Here is a 19,270-nt window from a genome sequence, read left to right on the forward strand (position 1 = left end):
GTATCGAAACATCGGTGTAACGTTTACTGATTGATGTGAACGTGTAATTACACAAAAGAATGTCAAGTCACGATCTGATTTATTGATCGAAAGCACCGACGACGTCTAAGGCATTTTTCAAGGATAGGTATTTATTTTTCGATGAAAAGTGATTAGATGTACGAGTAAATGTACCCCTCTTCATCCGAACACTACCACCATTGATTCCTTCTACGCACATAATTATTCACTCACAATTTCGTTTCAATTTACTTAAGCTGCTATAGATGATTACCTGAAAATTGAATATTTTCAATTTTTTGCACCAAGTTGATGAGAGAAATGATTACGAAAATGTGTATCAGAATATTTAGTTTCAAAAATCGTATTCAGTTTTCCTATTGATAACGGCAACTTGTTAGTCTCAGTGATTTATCGAGATTCGCGATTGGTAAGTATTTCATTACTGAAATACAACTGACCTCCAAAAATCTGAATAAAGGTTTCCGAGCAACGCTATTTTTCAAAATGTTGTTTTTATCATAAAATGTTATTTGCGTAAGGATTTTATCAGATCGCAGAACGAATAAAAAAAGGATACCTACCTACATATCATGGTTCGTGATTCCTCCACAAATGAACATCGCAGCGATCTTTCTCACGCTGAAAAAAGTTAATTCGAGCTTTTGCGCCATCTGTAGAAAAAGTTCGATGAACTAAATCGTGCTTTTCTGAAAGGATAGAATCCGAACTATGAAAGTTTACCCATTTGAATTAGCGAACATTCTTCCTTCTCCGCTGAGTACAAAATTAAGTAGGTCTAGGTACAGGGTGCCCAGAAATATCGAGCACCCCTAAGAAAGTTTTCTACTAAAATACTTTGGTTGGTCACAGTGAATGATAATAATAATAGCACATGATTGGTTGTTGGACTGGAGAGATAACATTCCACCAATCGTATGCATCTATTTCACATTGCCAACCTATATTTTTAATGAAATACTTTCTTAGGGGTACTCGATATTTCTGGACACCCTGTATCTATTAACTACCTAACTATACAGTATACATATTAGGTAACTTACAAAGCGACTGATCAAGGGACTCCTGCCACAAAATATTCCTCTACCACCAGTAATATAAGCAACTTATTCTACGAATAAGTATGCATGATTGCCTATCCTGGGATTTGCAAGAACCGAGTCATGCTATCGTCAAAATTTTACCGACTTTACTGAAAAATGAGGTTCTATTTTTGTTGACTCGGTGGGAGTGAAGGGTGAGAGTATTGGTTTCTTTGTATTTCAAGGTCTCAGGATCACGACTAGACCACTTAGTCAAATTGGGGTTTCCTTAATTCTATTGAAGAAATTTTTAATTTATAAAGAACAAAATTTTTTAAAATTTACTCTAGCCCCCCCCCCCTTACGGGTGTAATCTTGTAATTATAAACACCCCAAAAAAAAAAAAAAAAAAAAAAAAACATCATTTCTTTCGACCTAAACATGAAATTTAAATAAAGACGATATTTTCACTTTCTCTAACAAAATTTTTTGCAAGCTTTTGTCCTCACTTTGCTCGGGTCAGTTTTCTTTTATTTTCTTTAAAAATCTAAATTTTCAATTTTAATATTGTGATCTGTCACGAGAAAACCCACCTAGTGTCCAAAACGTAAATTTTACAGGAAGGGCATTTGAAGTTTTGAGTCTATGTATCAGGTGATCTTAAATTTATAGGTCCGTGAAACTTGCACCACTTTTAGCCCCCATGAATACCAACATAACCCGATATTTTTTTCCCCAGAATCATCACATTCAAGGTTGCCAAGTCCAATAATCAAAATTTCCCCAAATCAATTTTTTCGATTTTTTTGAATTTTTCGCCAAAAATGTTGCAAAAAGTGCAAAGACTACCCGAGTATGAATTATTAATGAAGAATAAGTTATTATTATTAAATTTATCACGTTTCTTAACAAATTTGTTCAAGGTGAAAAGAGTTGATTTTTCCAGCTCAAGCCATACTCAAATTTCAAAATATGACACAAATCCTCCAAATGTGGGCCGGTTGTTGCAAAAATTTCCATTTCGACTCCACAGAACATACCCTTCAAGAAAATCAAAAAAAAAAGTCAACTTTTACTGTAGTTGCTCTATTTTTTTGACCTCAGATTTAGGGTCAAGAGAATCGTTCGTGAACGTTTCAACCCCCACAGTCGGATTCAACACCTTAAGTATGTACTACATATTAATATCCACCATTAAAAAAAAAACGAGTTTAGCGTTAAACCGAGTTTAAACCATGATGGTGCAACTAGCCTTAAGCTGGTTTTCTCGTGACAGATCACAATTGTGTGGTCAAAAAAATAAACTCATCATCAGTCACCACAAAAAACATTTTTTTACCCTCTCCAGGTACAAATTTTTGAAATTTTCTGCTGTGACTTCACTTGGGCTTCTGTGCTGTGGTTTTTTTTTCAAATTGAGATCGAACTTTTATGTGTACATACTGTGCATAAAAATCTAGGTACCTATTCAAAAAACGTTATTTTTCTACTTCTCAAAAACAGCTGTTGCTCTTACTCCACTCTGAGCCTGTTTGCTTTTCATTTTCAAATTTGAAATTTTTAAAAAACAATCATTCAAATTCTAAAATTTTGAGCTAAAAAAGTGAACAAATTTTTTAAAAATAATATTGTTTTTTTATCTCTCGAAATACGAATTTTTAACAGCGTTTGCCCTCACTTTGCTCGGGTCAATTTTTATTTCTTCTCTAGACCAAAAAAAAAAAATCCATTTCTGAAACTTTCATAAATTCAACAGGAAAAATGAGAATTTTTTATAAGCCCAAATGCGAATTATATCAATTGACAAAATTGTCATTTCATCTTTTATTTCACTTTAAAAACTCGTCATTTTATTCGGTAAAATTGGAATTTTTTTCTAATGGCCAATTTTTCGTCCGCCCCTCCTCCTTCAAAAAATCTCATATTTTTTGCTTTATTGAATACCTAAAAAGACAAAAGCAAAAATCAATCGCACAACTTGCATTCAAGCATCCAAAGCTGGGAATAAACAGAACGAGAAGGATTCTTAAGGTGGAAGGGAAACAATTTTGAGGGCCCCATTCGGTGCATCCGCCAGGGGCCCTGAACCGACCCAGTCCGCCACTGCTTAGGTATATGACTCGGTAGCACCCTGGGAGGCGTCAATATTTTTTTTCGAGTAGGTAAGCGGTTAAAAATTTTCAATTTAACACTTGAATTTTAACTCTTGATATATCGATGATGAATGTATCCAAATTCATGGCGCAATCTCTACTCAATAAATTCTGTCAATAATAAAACCGACATGCGTCACGTTCATTGGTTGATTCTGTACACTTGTACAGTATACCCAGCCTTAGTTGCACTATTTTACCGGCAGCCTTGAGCTCATTAGCAACCCAGCACTTTTGAAAAAATCTGCTCAACAGACGTACGATTTCTACAATAGAACGTTGTTGGGTATACGCCAATAAATTTTGATATAACTGACTGCTGTGTGTATCACTATAATTATACAAAACTTTTATTCCACATGCACAAGACGTATTATATGTTGTAAAACATGCGTAACGATTACATTTGAAAAATGATTGGTTTTAAGTGCGTCAATATACTCAAATTTTGAGTAAAAATTTAGTTATAATAACTTATCCTAAAGACAAGAAGTCGTTATAAACAACAGAGAAGGAAAAAGAATACTGTATGTACATAAACTTGGAAAGTAAAAACCCGAAATACTCACAAACTATTGTAATATCTTCAACGATCTTAGCATAAATAGAAAAGCTATTCGATTAATAAGCATTATCATTACCTAACTAAAATGTGAAAAAAGGGCACTTAATATTGGACAACAAAAAGCTGTGTACAACTTAATTAACAAAATTGTCGGCGTATTGACACTGAAAAAATATAACATGATTATTTTATTCTGACAACAGATCAATAACAACAGGTTCTTTTGTATTCAATGGCCCTGTTTTATTATTATTGGTGTTTTCTAAGATGATAGAATTCAGTATGTTTTCATCGTTGAAGGAGAATTTAGATGAAGAAAGTTTAGCTGGTAAACGCGACTCTTCACCGACCAAAATGGAGCCTGCCCGTTTACGGGGACGAAAGTAATCGTGATCCTTTAGTAATGTATTTTCTTTACCGATCTTCGTTTTTAACATATCCAACAAACCACTCAATAAATTGGAGTTGGGTAGCTGCATGTTTTCCAATTGTTTGGTTAAAGTTTTCGCTTCTTCATCCAAATCACATTGGCCTTCGTGCGCTTTATGCGAGAATAATAAGTTTCTCGAATGACCTGTAACGAAATGCAAAATGTAAAAATGTACATATCATAACGAAATCGTAAGTGAAGTGAGTACGAGAGATTGTAATTTAGCAAGAATACGTTCTTCGAACAATTATTTTAGAAACAAATTTTTTCAACTTCGAAATTCGAACATTCCTTATGAATAATGTAGAAAAATGTTTTATCAGCATTGTGACCTACATTTACAATTATTTGAATAGTTGGTAGACCTATAAGGATGGTTTGGTTTTTCAATGATGAAATAGCCGACGCATCTTACATCAACACATTCCACGTGTAACTTATTTTCACGATGATGAAATACTTACCGGTGTTCAACGAAGTGGTACTTCCATCTTCGGTCAATGATATTCCTTCATCTTCGTTATTCTCCGAATCCAACGGCGAATTCCTCATGGTAGGAGCCAAAACAAGAGCTAATGACATGATGAGTACCAAAAGACACGTCCTTGGTTGAGCTGTCTGACCAGAGCTTCGGGCCAAAGATGCTTGTAGCTTACGAACTTGGGCTGCTAATGATACGTTCTGACTTTGTAACGTTTTAATTCGCTTCATTAAATGAGCGTTTTCTTCAGAACAACGTTTCACTCTGAAAATACGTAAGTTTTGGGATGAGAACCCAGTTGAGGAGAAAACCAATTTTTATGAGTAACGTTCAAATTACCTCTCTTCTAGGCCATCGACATATTCTTTCTTACGACGACGAGAATCCTGAGCGGAAATCTTATTACGAATTTTTCTTCGGATTCGTTTCAATTCTCGTTCTTCTTTCTTTGTAAGAGGGTAACGAGTTGGTAATTTAATACCTTCCTTGTCTGCTAATTTTTGTTCTTCAGCTGTGTAACATTTTATGTTAATTAACGCGTGGAAAGAAGTTACTGAATTACTGAAAGCAATGATTACTCACGTGTAAGATGAAGCCTAGGATATATGAAATCAGAATCGTCACTAGCTCCTTCTTCGGATACGAGGTCATCTGATAATTTCCTTTTACCTCTATTGCCTTGTGTTCCAGTATGGTTCAAAGGTTTGAATCTTTTGATAATTCTACTTTGAGATGCTGGATCATCAACCTATAAATCACAAAACGTTATGAGAGTGAACAATTTTAACCTTTACATACTCCAATTACCGTATTTTTACCTTAACAACGCGCAAAGTGCGAAAAGCTTTGAAAGCCGGGCGCTCCGGTTTGATACTATCATCTACTGTATCGTTCTCATCGGTAATTACATAAATTTCGTTAGCTGAATCTATACAAGCACAAGAAAATGAAACTTTTTGTTGAATTATTTGAGAAATACGTTCAAAATCAGCATACTTGAATCTGAATCCACAGAAGAAACACTTGAAATGGGTATTTCTTCACATTCTACGACCTCTTCTTTAACAAACTCCACCGCATCAAACTGCAATTCATTTATATCGTACGACTCGTGTAATGTAACGGTACTCTCATCTGAAGAATTATCTAGATGAGAGAATATCTTGATATCTGTCTTTTGGTCTTCGTCGGGATCCAGGAAATTATTCGTCAAAGAATCTTCAGCTTCATCCGTTCTCGTAGGCGAAAATTGTTGTTCACAAGATAGACCTGAAAGGTAACAAGTTATGTAAGTGTCATATTGAAAGATATGAACGAGGTTTTTTTCATTTGTAAGTAGGCTAATACGATTTCTCACCGCTATCAGAGCTACATTCATGTTTGGATTCATTCAATATTTCGTCGCCATTGGGGAACAACAACTGATCGAAGGGTGAGCATTCATCTGCGATAGGTTTCAAAATTGAATTCAAGAAGTCGTCATCGAACAGTTCCAGATTTTCAACCTGAATGAAAATGAAAATTATCAACATCGATTCGATAGAAGATTTATATTATAATTACCTACCAAGTGAAATATAGTGCTAGGTACTTACATTTTGTTTATCTTTTTTCGGTTTTAGATCATCTTTGTCGAAATTCAGAAGTAGATTTTCTGAATCGAAAAACATGTCCAGGTTTAGTATTTCGGACATGGTGATTTCACATACGTGCACTTGGGTGATAGTGTTGATTACGCACAGCAATAAATCATATTTTGATTAACATCAAAGCTCTCGTAAAACGATTTCGCGACTGTCATCGGTACATCGAAACGTGAATAGTACAGAAACTGAATTTATTAATCACAACATTTTCTCAGTTCGTAAAAATTACCTAATTTTGATCTTCAAACTCAAACTCAAACTTACGCGCATTTTTAATGACGTGTACCCTTTGATAAAATTCCCTGCGGCTGCAACCGATTCATTCGTTATCGACTTATCGTTATGAATGAATCTTTCAACTCTCTCGTAATTCTCTCGTAATCATGAGAATTACGGCACCTACTAGCCACTCCCCACTACTACGAACTACTTTTTTGTTTTTTTCAAAATTTAAATTATTCAAACCAAACTGGTTCGCCTTGTTGTTGATTGTTCATTTGATTTGAAATTTTGAGTAACACTGATCAATTTGAATGGTCAAAAAAATACTTAGTTGGAGGAGGCTCACTGCTCAAGTGCTCAGAAGACAGTCGACACTCGACAGATGACAGATCATCAGATGGGCTGGTATCAAACTATCAAAGTGAGACAAACGCCATGTCCACGAAAATCAAGTTAGGTGTTAATTCTCATACGATTTGCTCCTTTCATTTTCGAAGTCCCTTAACCCCCCTTACTTTCAAAAAAGTACATAAAAGGGTAAAAAACGCGTTCAAAGTTTTGCCTTAGTTTACCTATCCAGGTCGTTTTCAAACTAGGCAATGTTCAAATTGTTCATATGTCTGTGTTTGAAAATAAGGTAAACGAATTTTTTACCCTTAGTTCTATGTACTGTTTTGAAAGTAAGGGATAAGGGGAACTCAAAAAGAGCGTTAAAGTCCTGCTTATCCTGCTTTCTCATTCATCAAAATGTCTTTCAATCAATTTATAAAACCCTTTACATTAAAAAATTTTGAAAAAATTTTTCCACCCAATCGATACAAAAATTTTATATTACACATTTTTTAAAAGCGTTTGCTCTCGCTTCACTGGGACTAAATAGTTTCTCTACTTCTAAATTTTTGCATTTGGAAAATAATTATCTGTTTCCAATTTCCACTTTCGAAAATGCCAAAGGTAGAAAAATTGATGTCTTGTAAAGAAAAACTAATATAAGTAACTAGGTACCTCTAGAATTGAAAATTTCTCTTGCACTCGCTTCGCCCTGGCCTCTTTCATTTTCTTGCATTTCAAAATTAAAATGTTTGAAAACCTATAGGTATTATTCAAATCCTAAAATTTTGGATTTTTTTCGAATTGAACTTGCCGTCACAGGTATTTCATTGGAAGAATAATCTTGAGATGTTTGAAACTTGAAAGTACGTATTATTTAGAAAAGTAAAAAAATGAAAAAGTAAAATTTTGACTCCACTCCCTCTTCCCTGCGGAGAAATCCCCCAAAACTGTTTGAAAAAATGGGCCCCTAAAATATTCACATCACAGAAATCAAAACTTGAATATCGTTTAAATTTCACTCGAATTACACAATAAAACAAAACTTAGTAACTTGGCAAAACCATTTAATACATCAACCACTAATACAATTCAATAGGCAATCATTTAATAAAACTTGTATCGTTGAAAGAGAAAAAATGAAAACAAAAAAAAAGTAATAGAAAGAAAAAACCTTGAATATGTATATTAAGTAAAACAAATAAAAATTGATCTAAACGTTTAAGTTCAATCGCGTTCGTTCGAACTCCTAGAATTCGATCTACTTTTAGAGGCACGATTCGAAGCTCTATCATGTTGAGAATCGAACGATTTAGACTTGGATCGCGATCTCGATTTGCTATTCTCTTTTTCGGTACTAGACCTAGAATTCGATGGTTTTTTCTGAACAGATGGCGATCTAGTTTTTGACTTGGACTTGGACTTGGACCTCGATACACTATGGTTTTTCTCGTTCTTCGGAGATTTGGATTTATCGTCACGTTTCACGGACGCGTCAGTCTGGTGGTTATCATTTTTAGATACAGATCGCGATCGTTTTCGTGGCGTTTTAGAACGTGATCTATTTCTATCTTTGGAACCAGAATGACGTTTTTTCTTCGATTTACTTATATCGGTGGTTCTCGATCTGGAACGTTTTGGTTCACGCGAACGAGATTTCGATCGACGGTTTTCTTTGGATGCCGATCTCCTACTACGTCGCTTTTCTCGCGAAATCGATCGACGGAAAGAGCGCGATCGACTTCTAGACCTACGACGGTCTCTGGATTTTGATCTAGATCGTCCACGTGATCGGTAACGTCTGGTTAGAGGTGATCTGTTTCAATATCATAAAATAACAGCATTAGAAAACGAATTAAAAAGTTATCATAAAGCGTTTTTCTTTTACGACTTATAAATAAAATAAAAGGATGAGTTTGAGTTACGATGCGATGGAAAGGTTTAAATTTTTTCAAACAAATAAAAAGGCTAAACATTTAAATGCGCTGTTGCTGGGTTTAGGTAACTAATTTCAATTTGCGTGTTTCAAATAATCAACCCTCAACTGCGCACGAAAATGCATACACTACGAAAGAATGTTAAAAGAATGATATATACCAAAACCGACTTTAAATCATAAAAGAAAATAATTAGTGAACCAAAAAAAGAAAAATAGCATTAAAAATGATAACGATGAAAAAAAAAGTGATATGTACAGAAGATAGGAAAAAAAAGAAAAAAACCTGATATTACAAATTACAAAAGAAAAAAAAATGAAATAAAATAATAATATACTCTCAATTCAAAACGTTCCTATACCTACCAATAGTAGGATGACACAACTGTTAACATTTAGTACCTATTCAACATCCCCATCTTTCGACTCCAAAAACCAATTATCAGGACATGTTTGTCACAAAATCGAGCTCAACCAGCTTTCTCATCAATTATTAACCATACCATATCAACAACCAAATTACATTACATACCCATCCTGAATTATAAACGAATGCTAATCATAAAAATACTCGTAAAGCGACTTTCTACAAAATGTCGCACACATATTACGTCATAAAACAAGATTTGAACAAGCTGTTATTTCATAATCACAAATTCATACGTTTAAAGGCTTACTCAGTAAAAAAAGTCGTGCTAGGAATGTTCTTACTTGAAGGATGTTTTGATATATTACACTCGACGAAACACGAAAGTAATCGCTAGCACGTCTTTTCGCTTTGTAAAAAAATTCGCAAAATTTTTCAAAATTAACAATATCAATTGGATTACACAACTTACCTAAGTATACGAGGAGAATATCTAGAAACAAATAGAGAAAAAACAAGATATAATTACTTCATTCAACATGTACGAGAGCAAAATCACTTCAAATCAATCACTACGTACCTAGATGATGGTCGTTTGTACCCATACATAGATTCCGGACAATCGCGAGAAAAGTGTCCTTTCCTGTTACAACTATAACACCTTAAATTAGAGATAGGGCCGGTACGACGACGTTCATACGCTCTGGGTCTGGCAAATGTAACGCGTATACGACTACCATTCAAATTCCTGCGAATAAAGAATAGATCACGATAATTAATACGTCTTTCGGTAGAACCAAGATTAATCCAGAATCTACTCGCATTCCATCGGTAGCTTTTAAAGCATCGGCGGCATCTTCGTCCTTACGAAACACAACGAATGCAAAAGCTGGTACCGTTCTGGACTGCCAAACTTCCACCAATCGTCCATATTTCTCAAACTGTTTTTCCAAGTCCCGCTTGGAAATACCCCAACCTAGCACATTCGACATAGGACATAGGTTTGAAAAAGTTATCATCGCAGAAGCCTAATGATAATACTGATAAGTAATTTGCTCACCAATATCACTAATATGAAGTCGATTTCGATCGAAAGGCGGTGTCCGTGCTCTGCTACGACTCCTTGAACGACTACCACTTCTGCTACGACTTGAACTACTACGACTACGACGACGAATACTACGACTTCGACTTTTACTATGAGATCGGCTGGAAGAACTACTACGTCGACTAGGCATCGTGAAAATGGTAATGAAGTCTTAAAAATCTGTAGTAACAATAAAACCGTAAGAATAAAATTAATGCTAGAGTTCAATAGTGCTACGTGTAAGCCTTTTCGTTCAAGATAAAACAGGCTGCCTATGATTATGGGAGGTGATAAACAAATTGAGGAAATCGTGAAAATAGATAACACCGTGAATCGTAATGGAACATTTAATTATTCAAGATCAAATAAGCTTGATAGTAACGCATACTTACAATGAAAATTCACTAACAGCACCATATCAACTCTTCATCTTTCTGTTGAACTTTCTCGCTAGAAAAATTTCAATGGCGTCAGATTTTCTAAGCTTGAACTTGATCAAAAAAGTTGGCTACTCAAAAATTTACATAATTTTTTTCAACCGATATTGAGAACCACTGATTATTTTACCTATCAAAATTACCTATTTTTCGGAAAATCTTCTTTCAACTTTGAAATCAAAACGACACACAAGCGAAAACTGATAAAAAAATTTCTTTTTTTTTCTAAAAAAAATTGAGTTGTTGATAAATATATAAATATAAATGACAACTGACAAGAGCCTCCAGAGCCCTGGAGAAAAGAGAAAGAGAATGAAACGAAACAAAATTTGGGAGCTTTTCAAATTTTTCAATTGCCGAATGATCATCTTCTGATCAGTGTTGCCAAGTTAGCATAATGGATGCTAGATTTGGCATAATTTTTTTTCATTTAGCTCCCAAAATTTGCATTTAGCATCTGGCATCTTGTTTGGCATAATTATCTGTCCAGTCTAGCATCTCAACTTGATTTTAGCACCTGAATTTTTCTCCCAAAATTGTCGTTTTTGTTGCTCTGGAAGCAGAAATTTCGAAATTTCTCCTAATTTACAGTGAAATTCGTACCATTTCACCCCTATTTCCAAAATTTCAAAGATTAATCGTAAGTTATAAGCAAAAAATCAACTGAAAAGTTTAGCATCTTAAAAAGCATCCAATTTTAGCATCTTTTTTGAATTTTAGCATCCATCGAAATTGAACTTTTGGCCACATTTTCAATGATACTCGGTTCAAAAACGAAAAATCCTGTTTAGCATCCAATTTAGCATAATTTTTTTCGATTTTGGCACCCAAACAGAAACAGCATCTTTTGGACATCCAAAAGCATCCGATCGAAAAAAAACTTGGCAACACTGCTTCTGATCTTCCTCGGGATGAATAAAGCTCTTTAATACAAGTATGGAAATAGATTATACTCTTAAGAAAGTCATAGGATTTTACGTAAGTTTTACGTACTGCGCAGTGCGCGAGCACGCATCAAATCAGCTGTTCACGTACAACGTTGCACCCCCTTGGTTGCTCCACCGCGTGACGACACCAACCTGCCATGCGCAGTACGTAACACATACGTAAAATGCTATGACTTTCTTAAGAGCATACTCTATTTCCATACTTGTATTAAAGAGCTTTAGGGATGAAAAACTATATCACCGATCAAAGTAACTTCCTTCATCAAAGGTAAAACAATTAATTATGTCGGCAGACTTCTTACTATATTATGGACGATCATGCTAAAATCTTCGGGTAAATCGATTTCAAGTGTTGAATGTGTTCGTATGTTTCAGATTCCAGACTTGCTTTACATAACCGTTGCAAGCCTATTATAACGGTAAGCTAAGCACTTCAGTGGAGAAGATAGTATGCATAATTTCTATTCAACTCATCTTTGTTTCATTCTGTTTTCCGTATTCTATTTAGCTTATAGATTATCAAAGTGTGATGTTCCAATCGTTCCAATCACTGAGATGATTTGGTGAAAGCTTGAAAATAAAATCAAGTAACTGAAATAATATTTGGTTATTCATATTACCTTCAATCGATATGCAAATTGGCTGTTTTGATTGACTATTATTCTGGGTAATTAGTTTTTATTACATATCTGTGTTTGCTTGAAAATATTGTAAAATTATCGTTATATTTTCAATTTTTTCACAAATTTTAGTGGTAGTTGTGGGATTATATATTTTCAAAATGAGCGATCAAGATTCAGTGGAATCCATAAAAGATCGCAAAATACGATTATTAACTCAAAAAAATGAAGAACGTAAACAGAAATTGGAGAAACGAAAAGAAAGCAAGGCGATGCAAAGCTTACAAGAAGAAAACATCAACTTCGTATTGGATAAATTTGAACAATTGGAGAAAGAAATAATATCTTGTCTTAGCCAAATCGAAGACGTCAATGTACCCAAAGAATCATTACCCGAATTATTCGATTCCAGTTATTGTAAATTAGAAGAATGGCAAAAAATGATTTCATTAACTTCTCACATATTAAGAATTTATCATAAGAAGCAGTTTCAAGTAAAATACCAAGAGATGAATGATAAACGTTTGAAACTAGAGCAAAGTTTAATACCTCAGAAAAAGTTCAGGTATGTGTTATGTCGTTCAAAAATGTTTACAGACATATTATTCCGTATGTAATCTAATGAAACTCTATATTTTTAGCTTTACGAAACTACGTTCCAAGAATGCGAAAAATGAGACCGGTGATAAGGAATTATTCCCAAACAATGTTCAAGACGAGCCCGACGCTGCCGCCGTCACTGAGAAACCAGCCAAGAAATATGTCCTGAAATTGGACGACGAATTTGGCTTTTTCCAACGAGAAAATGAGAGCGTTGTGCTGAAACACGAAGAAGTGTTCCTGAAAGATGTTACCTTTCGTGATTTGAAATCTTGCCAGATCAGAATGGAAGGAGGAGCAAATACAGTTCATTTTGTTTCATTGACAGACTGTTTGATACTTTGTGGACCAGTTTCAACGTCTATATTCGTAGATAAGTGTTCAAACTGTACGTTCGTCGTTGCTTGTCAACAGCTCCGAGTGCATCATACATTTGATACGAATTTTTACGTTCACGTTACCAGTCGTGCTATAATAGAAGATTGTAAAACGGTTTATTTCTCTCCTTATAACTGGGATTATGACGGTATAGATGAACATTTCCAGAAAGTAAATTTAGATAAGGCTGTGAATAATTGGAATTTGGTTAATGATTTTAATTGGCTTTCATCGGCGCCTTCGCCGAACTGGAAAATAATCGAAGAAAGTGAAAGAAAGTTGAAATGGAGCTGAACTTATTTTAGAGAGCTTTTTCGATTTCGTTACCTATTTAATTTTCCACGGAACGCTGAATCTTTGTATACCATTATTGCCACTATTATTTTTAACTCGTTAACATTTGTAATATGTAATGAAATTATTGAAGATGTTTTTAACAAATTATAACTTTTCTATGCCGCAGAATTATTTTCAATTTCGCCATCCATAGACTTTCTTAGAGAGTTATCAAACGTCACGCAACTGACGTAAAAAAATCATGTTGGATAATGCGATACACATACAAAACGGTATGATATAAGAATAGGGGTTCTCTCATTCATGAGTAGATTAAATTGAAAAAAAAATCTTACACATAGGTACGTCAGAAATTTATATTTCCGAATTCTCACCAATATTACAAGTACAGTTTAAAATTTTACTAATTTTAGGACTTTAGGTATAAGTGAAGTGCTGAACTTGTAGTTATAGTGCTTACTATAGCAGTAGCGAGAACAAAAAAAAAGTCTGATGTAGTCATATTAATTCTTACAAGTACTTATTTTCGATACCTAAACAATGAACAGAAAATAGCTTAAATACAATAATTTTGTGTTCAATCATTACATTTCATGATTATAATAACACATAACAAAAGAAAAAAAAACAGTACAAAATCAGAAATAATAGGAGGACATTTTTAAAACATAAGTACACACAGGACTGGAGTGTATTAATTTTGAAAATGTCGACGGATTGTACCTACCGAAACAAAAAATTAAAAATACGTTCAAAAAATGAAATAAAGAGCTGAAATTTTTTTTTGACATTTTTGGAACGATAAAATAAAATGAAAAGAAAGTTTGCCCTAATCGCTAGAAATATTTTACAAAATAAATATATGGACTACTTACATTAATAATACTTCAAAGATTCGCATAATACTACTGTATAATTCCAACTAGAGTCTTTTCATCAACCATTACGTAGTATACTCGCTTACTAATAAAATATATGTATTTAAAAATGAAAAAGAATTATAAAAATGCTTAAGCTACAAACGAATACCGATTGACAATATAAACAGCAGTTTTAGAGATCAAAAACAGGAAAAGAAAAAAATATCTACGTAAAAACATTGAAAAATAAATAAATAAAACAAACAAATAAATAAAAAGAAACATTGCAATAAAATGTGATTTGGCAGAAAGTCACAGGTCGGTGTCGTACCATGCGGCAACTATATCATTTTCCAAAGGAGGCATCGGTAATTCGTTCAAATGATCTTGAGTTCCGTTTAAGGGTAACGTGTCATACCCTGTAATAAGTACCCATATGTTTTTAATGTGAAAAATCAAAAACAATCATTCAATGTGAGCAATTAGCATAAAGCAAAATTCGAAGCACTACGAACTTAAAATTTCTTATTTCCAATAATGTAATAGTACGTACCGGAATGATGGTAATTTTGACTCGTTACATTAACGAGCCCTTGCCCGTACATGTTATAACTGTCTTCACCTAACATATCCTACAAAATAACAAGCCAAAAAACGAAAAATCAAAGCATATATCAAAGCGGTTGTGATAAAGCACATAGCTGAGTAAAATAGGCGATTTGGCTTCAGTAAAAAAAATTCAAAAAAGTTCCATGATTAACCCCCAATAGTGTATTACATCCCTTCAACTTTGAAAAAACTCGGTCGACAACAGAACCATCAAATTAGGAAATTTTTACTGAAATTGCAATTTCACCCCTTTTGAAGGGGTTAGAGGTGATTTGTCGATCTGAAAATTTTATCACAGGAGTTTTAATTTATAGGGAACAACTTCTACTGGTTAGCTTCAAAATCCGAGGACAAGGCCAAATCGTCTACAATTGCTGGTATTAATAATACGGATATCTGAAGGGTCGAGCAAAGTGAAAATGCTTTCAATAAAAATCAAATCATAACTACTTGCTGTACCTACGCAATTTAATGTCTAAATGAAATAATGGTCAAAAAAAACTACTAAAAAAGGGCACATAATTCGCTTTAAATACGAGAATGGATAGCAAGATACTCAAATTGACTATCTACATTCGCAACGCTATAGGCGTGCAAATTGCAAGTTACGGCAAACGAACAAACCTGCAGGTCTTGGTCCATTCCTAGATCGCCACTAGGTGGCCAAACATTTTGATCATCTCTGAACAACGAATTAGTCAACTCCATGGATAGCCGTTTCTTGTAATCCGGAGGTTTGTCTTCGGACATACGGAATAATACTGCAGCCGCGTACGTTGCTGAAAGTAACGAATAAATTGATTTTCTTTCGTCTTGTACCAGAAGTATTTCTGCCTTGAGACAGTGGTTATATTTGTGTAATTATAGCAACTGGCACTTACCAACGCCTTCATTTCTAGAATGTAGCAATTCAGTGAGCGGAGCTGTAGCGCCTTCCTGCTCGATAAGTTCGGCGCCTTCTTTTTCGACAGCTAATTCGCAAAGTGCACCAGCAGCCACTCGTTGAATGTTTTCTATTTCGTTGAACAGCAATTGAACAAATATGGGGATAACTTGTTGCGATCGAATGATAGCTCTATTATGTGATTCTCGAGCGAGTATATGAAGAGCGCCGACTGCACCTTCGACAATTTCTTCCATACGGACGCCATCCGCATATGCTCCAGTTTGCTGGCTACCGTTGCTGGCCACGCTCGAGCGTTGCTGTTGAAACCAAACAATAGACAATATTAAGCCTATATATTATACAAGCCACAAATGTAATTGGACTGAAAATCGGTATACCCTTTGAGTATCTTGGAAGGCTCGCATCAAAAGCCTGGTCAAATGATGTATAGCGCCGTGTTCGCGCAGAGGAGCGTGATTAGCTTGGCACTGCGCTAGATTTCTAATCAATCCGATAACCGCTTTGACCAATGGCCAACGTGATGGCGGATGGAGTAGTTTCACGATTACCTGAATACCGTAATTCACTCTGACCGCATTTTGAGCCATTTCCGATTCTACGTGTCTCGATGTCAGGTGTCGTAAAGCGCATACCTGTGTGCAACGTTCGTCACTAAGAATACAAATTTTAAAAGGGATAAAAAAGCGAACCCAATCATACCGCAGGTTCTGTGATTTCTTCTCGATCTCCAGCACTGGCGATAGTTCTAACGAGAGCATCGATGCCGCCACATTGGCATACTGTGACTTTATTTCTCTGGTTATTGCAAGTCAAATTAGAAAGTACTCCGGCGGCGCACGTCACCACATTTACATCGGTTGAACCCAAAAGCTGCACCAGCGATTGCAATAATCCCTCGAGTCCTTCTACTTTGATAGACGCGTCCGATAAATTACGCAGAGTCCACAATACATTTTGAACCAAACGTTGGCTAGGATGGTTCAAATGCATTGCTAGAGCTTGCATTCCACCAGCTTCCACGAGGGCTGGTTTATTACTCGAACATACGGACAAAACTACACCAAAATCAAATACCAACGTCAACGTTATTTATTAATTACATCCTTATTTATCTCTCCTTGGAGATTGTTTTTTACCTTTGAGTACTCGAGACGTCGTCCATAACAATTTCTCGTAGTCGTACGTACGCATAATACGAACTAATTCGGTGGGTCCTTGCGAAGCCAGGATGATAAGTTTAGATTCTTGATTACCGTAAGCCAAGATTTGCAGACAATCGGTTATAATAGTGAGAAATTTCACATTGTTACGCTGCAGCAGCAACACCATTTTTTGCAATCCACCGGCTAAACGTACCGCCATTTTGGAACCTTCTTGATGTAAGAGTAAATTGTGCAGAGTTGTAATACCGTAATAGAGCACCGATTCCACCGTTGAGCTTTTAAAAAATACGCGAGAATTATTAATTATTTCGATTTGATACCAGAATATGGCAAATGTTAATGAATTACTTTAGCAATTTCACGAGAGCTGGGATTCCTCCGCTCTTAAATATGGCTAAGAGTCCTTGCCGATGATGAGATAAATTATGCAACGTTCCGACTGCTCCTTTGGTCGTTTCCAAGTCGTTACTATTGGATATTGCTCGAACCAAAGCTGCTACCATCTATACAGTTCACCAAGACATCGTGTTAAAAGATATTGAGAAAGCAGGAAGCGAGGACCATTCAATGTCAAATCAGCAAGGTTTTGGATTTAGGTGCTCTGGAAAATTGCTATCATTCATCCCACGCCCTCAATTGAGACAGGTGGATGAGGTGGAGCAGGGCATGTATTTCTACAGCAATTGAAATTTCTCTTGTCATAGCGTCCAATTTTGACAAAAATTTGGCAAGCTTTTGAAAATTGAACTCTCAAAAAAAGCTCAATTCGAACATTTGAAATTTTTGGCAAATATTTTTGAAACGAATTTTAACCAGGTACTTTGCTGAGATGATTTGACATGGAATGACCTGAGCATTAACAGAAATCAACTAAAGAGTTGATATACCTGAGGGCTATTCATTATCGCGTGTCTAGAAGCCTCTTTTTTGGAGAGCTGATGAACCATCATGGCTGCTTGCGAAACGACCACCTGATCTTCGTCGCTGAGCAGTTTAACCAATTCTGGTATGGCTCTAGTTGCCAATTCCGCGTCGTCCTAATCAAACAAGCAGCGGATCGTTGCGTTAAATAAAACGAAAAAGGATCAATTGATTAATTTGAATTTGAAAAATTACGCGCTCGTACTTGATAATTAATTAAATTGACGACAGCGTGTTTCAGCATTTGGCTCGATTCGGACAATCGTTGCACGGCAGTCGGTTGGCCTTGATGAAACTGTGTCGAAGGGATTTCAATTCCTTCCTCCAGCGTTTCGGGGAACATTGCGGCACGAATTCGTTGACTCCGCGTATGATTCAATTGCTGGCTCATTTCTAATTTTTAAACATTTTGAAATAGAGTTAGAATATTCGATAGGTGAATTGTGTTTTGATTCCAGGGAGAAAAGATTGTATCTAATCAGCTTTTTGGGACAGATCCACTTTGATCGAAACTCTGATTCGAGTAGATCCGAACAAATCTGGTGAGATCGAATTGGATCCAGAAAATATCCGGATCTGATTTGATCTGATCTGATCTAATTACATTTTATCATTTTCCCCAAAGATTAGTGACTAAGGCAGGAAAAATTACCGTCGACTTGTTCGGAGGTAAATCCTTGATTGAATCCTTGATCCAAATCGAATAAAATTTGATCTCTCTCCATGTCCTCTTCTTTGCCCGACAACGAAGGTGTCTGCGTAACCAAGCCGGTTTGAATACCGGAATCGGGCAAATAGGAATTTTGTTGCCACATTTCCACCTTCACTGGGTTAATATCATTACCCTGTTGGGCTACTGAAACATCGAAATCACTCGTTAGAAACTTTTACGTACATGTGAATAAAATTTTTTCGTATTTTCAACTTACCCGAACGCGTAGCATAGCTCATCTTTATATCCTTGCGTGTAAATTACTCCTGGAACAAACCACCGATCAATATCTAGTTGTTTGCTATAGCAAGCTGATTTCAAAGCTTGCAACTAATCATAGTTCTATTGTAGTAATCCGGCTACAAGTTAGAAAACAGAAAACTCATAAAACTCAGGTCTCAAATTATTAGAAACAAGTTCAAAACACGGAAGCTTTTGAATAATTTTGATTAAACAAAAAAATTACATAATAAACACTCAAAACACTGTAAACACAACACAATCGCGACTTCGCTTCGCCCTTCTGCCCTTCACCATGGTTCGCCGAGTGACGTACACT

General features: G+C 35.4%; 4 protein-coding genes across 7 annotated transcripts; 1 reads left to right on the top strand and 3 right to left on the bottom strand.

The window, feature by feature from the left end:
- Positions 1 to 3,513: 3,513 nt before the first annotated feature.
- On the bottom strand, positions 3,514 to 6,621 carry LOC135840793 (uncharacterized). Its single transcript, XM_065357480.1, has 8 exons — positions 6,268 to 6,621; positions 6,030 to 6,177; positions 5,669 to 5,941; positions 5,491 to 5,600; positions 5,255 to 5,420; positions 5,012 to 5,183; positions 4,656 to 4,936; positions 3,514 to 4,335 (listed from the first exon to the last, which is right to left on the bottom strand). The coding sequence occupies exons 1-8, from the start codon at positions 6,364 to 6,366 to the stop codon at positions 3,950 to 3,952; spliced, it is 1,635 nt and encodes a 544-aa protein (XP_065213552.1). The 5' UTR covers positions 6,367 to 6,621; the 3' UTR covers positions 3,514 to 3,949.
- A 1,299-nt stretch (positions 6,622 to 7,920) lies between these two features.
- LOC135840794 (serine/arginine-rich splicing factor 7-like) lies at positions 7,921 to 10,809 on the bottom strand. Its single transcript, XM_065357481.1, has 6 exons — positions 10,653 to 10,809; positions 10,234 to 10,440; positions 9,996 to 10,149; positions 9,754 to 9,921; positions 9,646 to 9,666; positions 7,921 to 8,686 (listed from the first exon to the last, which is right to left on the bottom strand). The coding sequence occupies exons 2-6, from the start codon at positions 10,409 to 10,411 to the stop codon at positions 8,098 to 8,100; spliced, it is 1,110 nt and encodes a 369-aa protein (XP_065213553.1). The 5' UTR covers positions 10,412 to 10,440; positions 10,653 to 10,809; the 3' UTR covers positions 7,921 to 8,097.
- Positions 10,810 to 11,769: 960 nt separating this feature from the next.
- LOC135840796 (tubulin-specific chaperone C-like) lies at positions 11,770 to 13,707 on the top strand. Of its 2 annotated transcripts, XM_065357485.1 has the most exons (5): positions 11,770 to 11,912; positions 12,020 to 12,063; positions 12,153 to 12,311; positions 12,397 to 12,829; positions 12,906 to 13,707. In XM_065357485.1, exons 4-5 carry the CDS (start codon positions 12,426 to 12,428, stop codon positions 13,534 to 13,536), a joined length of 1,035 nt encoding a protein of 344 aa, XP_065213557.1. In that variant the 5' UTR covers positions 11,770 to 11,912; positions 12,020 to 12,063; positions 12,153 to 12,311; positions 12,397 to 12,425; the 3' UTR covers positions 13,537 to 13,707. The 2 variants fall into 2 exon arrangements, with proteins under 2 accessions (XP_065213557.1, XP_065213555.1); XM_065357483.1 differs by lacking the exon at positions 11,770 to 11,912 and having other exon boundaries at positions 11,919 to 12,063.
- A 174-nt stretch (positions 13,708 to 13,881) lies between these two features.
- On the bottom strand, positions 13,882 to 19,248 carry LOC135840792 (armadillo segment polarity protein-like). 3 transcript variants are annotated; one of them, XM_065357478.1, is made up of 12 exons: positions 18,929 to 19,248; positions 18,652 to 18,852; positions 18,205 to 18,392; positions 17,966 to 18,115; positions 17,427 to 17,581; positions 17,052 to 17,353; positions 16,615 to 16,970; positions 16,293 to 16,547; positions 15,890 to 16,211; positions 15,633 to 15,787; positions 14,953 to 15,031; positions 13,882 to 14,818 (listed from the first exon to the last, which is right to left on the bottom strand). In XM_065357478.1, exons 1-12 carry the CDS (start codon positions 18,948 to 18,950, stop codon positions 14,712 to 14,714), a joined length of 2,292 nt encoding a protein of 763 aa, XP_065213550.1. In that variant the 5' UTR covers positions 18,951 to 19,248; the 3' UTR covers positions 13,882 to 14,711. The 3 variants fall into 3 exon arrangements, with proteins under 3 accessions (XP_065213550.1, XP_065213549.1, XP_065213551.1); XM_065357477.1 differs by having other exon boundaries at positions 18,652 to 18,855; XM_065357479.1 differs by lacking the exon at positions 14,953 to 15,031 and having other exon boundaries at positions 18,652 to 18,855.
- Positions 19,249 to 19,270: the final 22 nt, after the last annotated feature.

Source organism: Planococcus citri, chromosome 3 (genome assembly GCF_950023065.1).
Source record: "Planococcus citri chromosome 3, ihPlaCitr1.1, whole genome shotgun sequence".
Classification (NCBI taxonomy): Eukaryota; Metazoa; Arthropoda; class Insecta; order Hemiptera; family Pseudococcidae; genus Planococcus; species Planococcus citri.

Coding starts and splice junctions, on each gene's coding strand:
- LOC135840793 (XM_065357480.1), bottom strand. CDS start 6,366: ATGTCCGAAATACTAAACCTGGACATGTTTTTCGATTCAGAAAATCTA. Junction 6,178..6,267: donor CGAAAAAAGATAAACAAAAT/GTAAGTACCTAG, acceptor ATTTTCATTCAG/GTTGAAAATCTGGAACTGTT. Junction 4,937..5,011: donor GTCGATGGCCTAGAAGAGAG/GTAATTTGAACG, acceptor ACGTATTTTCAG/AGTGAAACGTTGTTCTGAAG.
- LOC135840794 (XM_065357481.1), bottom strand. CDS start 10,411: ATGCCTAGTCGACGTAGTAGTTCTTCCAGCCGATCTCATAGTAAAAGT. Junction 9,922..9,995: donor TTAAAAGCTACCGATGGAAT/GCGAGTAGATTC, acceptor CTTTATTCGCAG/GAATTTGAATGGTAGTCGTA. Junction 8,687..9,645: donor TATTCTCCTCGTATACTTAG/GTAAGTTGTGTA, acceptor ATATTGAAACAG/ATCACCTCTAACCAGACGTT.
- LOC135840796 (XM_065357485.1), top strand. CDS start 12,426: ATGAGCGATCAAGATTCAGTGGAATCCATAAAAGATCGCAAAATACGA. Junction 12,830..12,905: donor ATACCTCAGAAAAAGTTCAG/GTATGTGTTATG, acceptor CTATATTTTTAG/CTTTACGAAACTACGTTCCA.
- LOC135840792 (XM_065357477.1), bottom strand. CDS start 18,950: ATGAGCTATGCTACGCGTTCGG. Junction 15,788..15,889: donor TTCTAGAAATGAAGGCGTTG/GTAAGTGCCAGT, acceptor CGTTACTTTCAG/CAACGTACGCGGCTGCAGTA. Junction 14,819..14,952: donor TCAAAATTACCATCATTCCG/GTACGTACTATT, acceptor TACTTATTACAG/GGTATGACACGTTACCCTTA.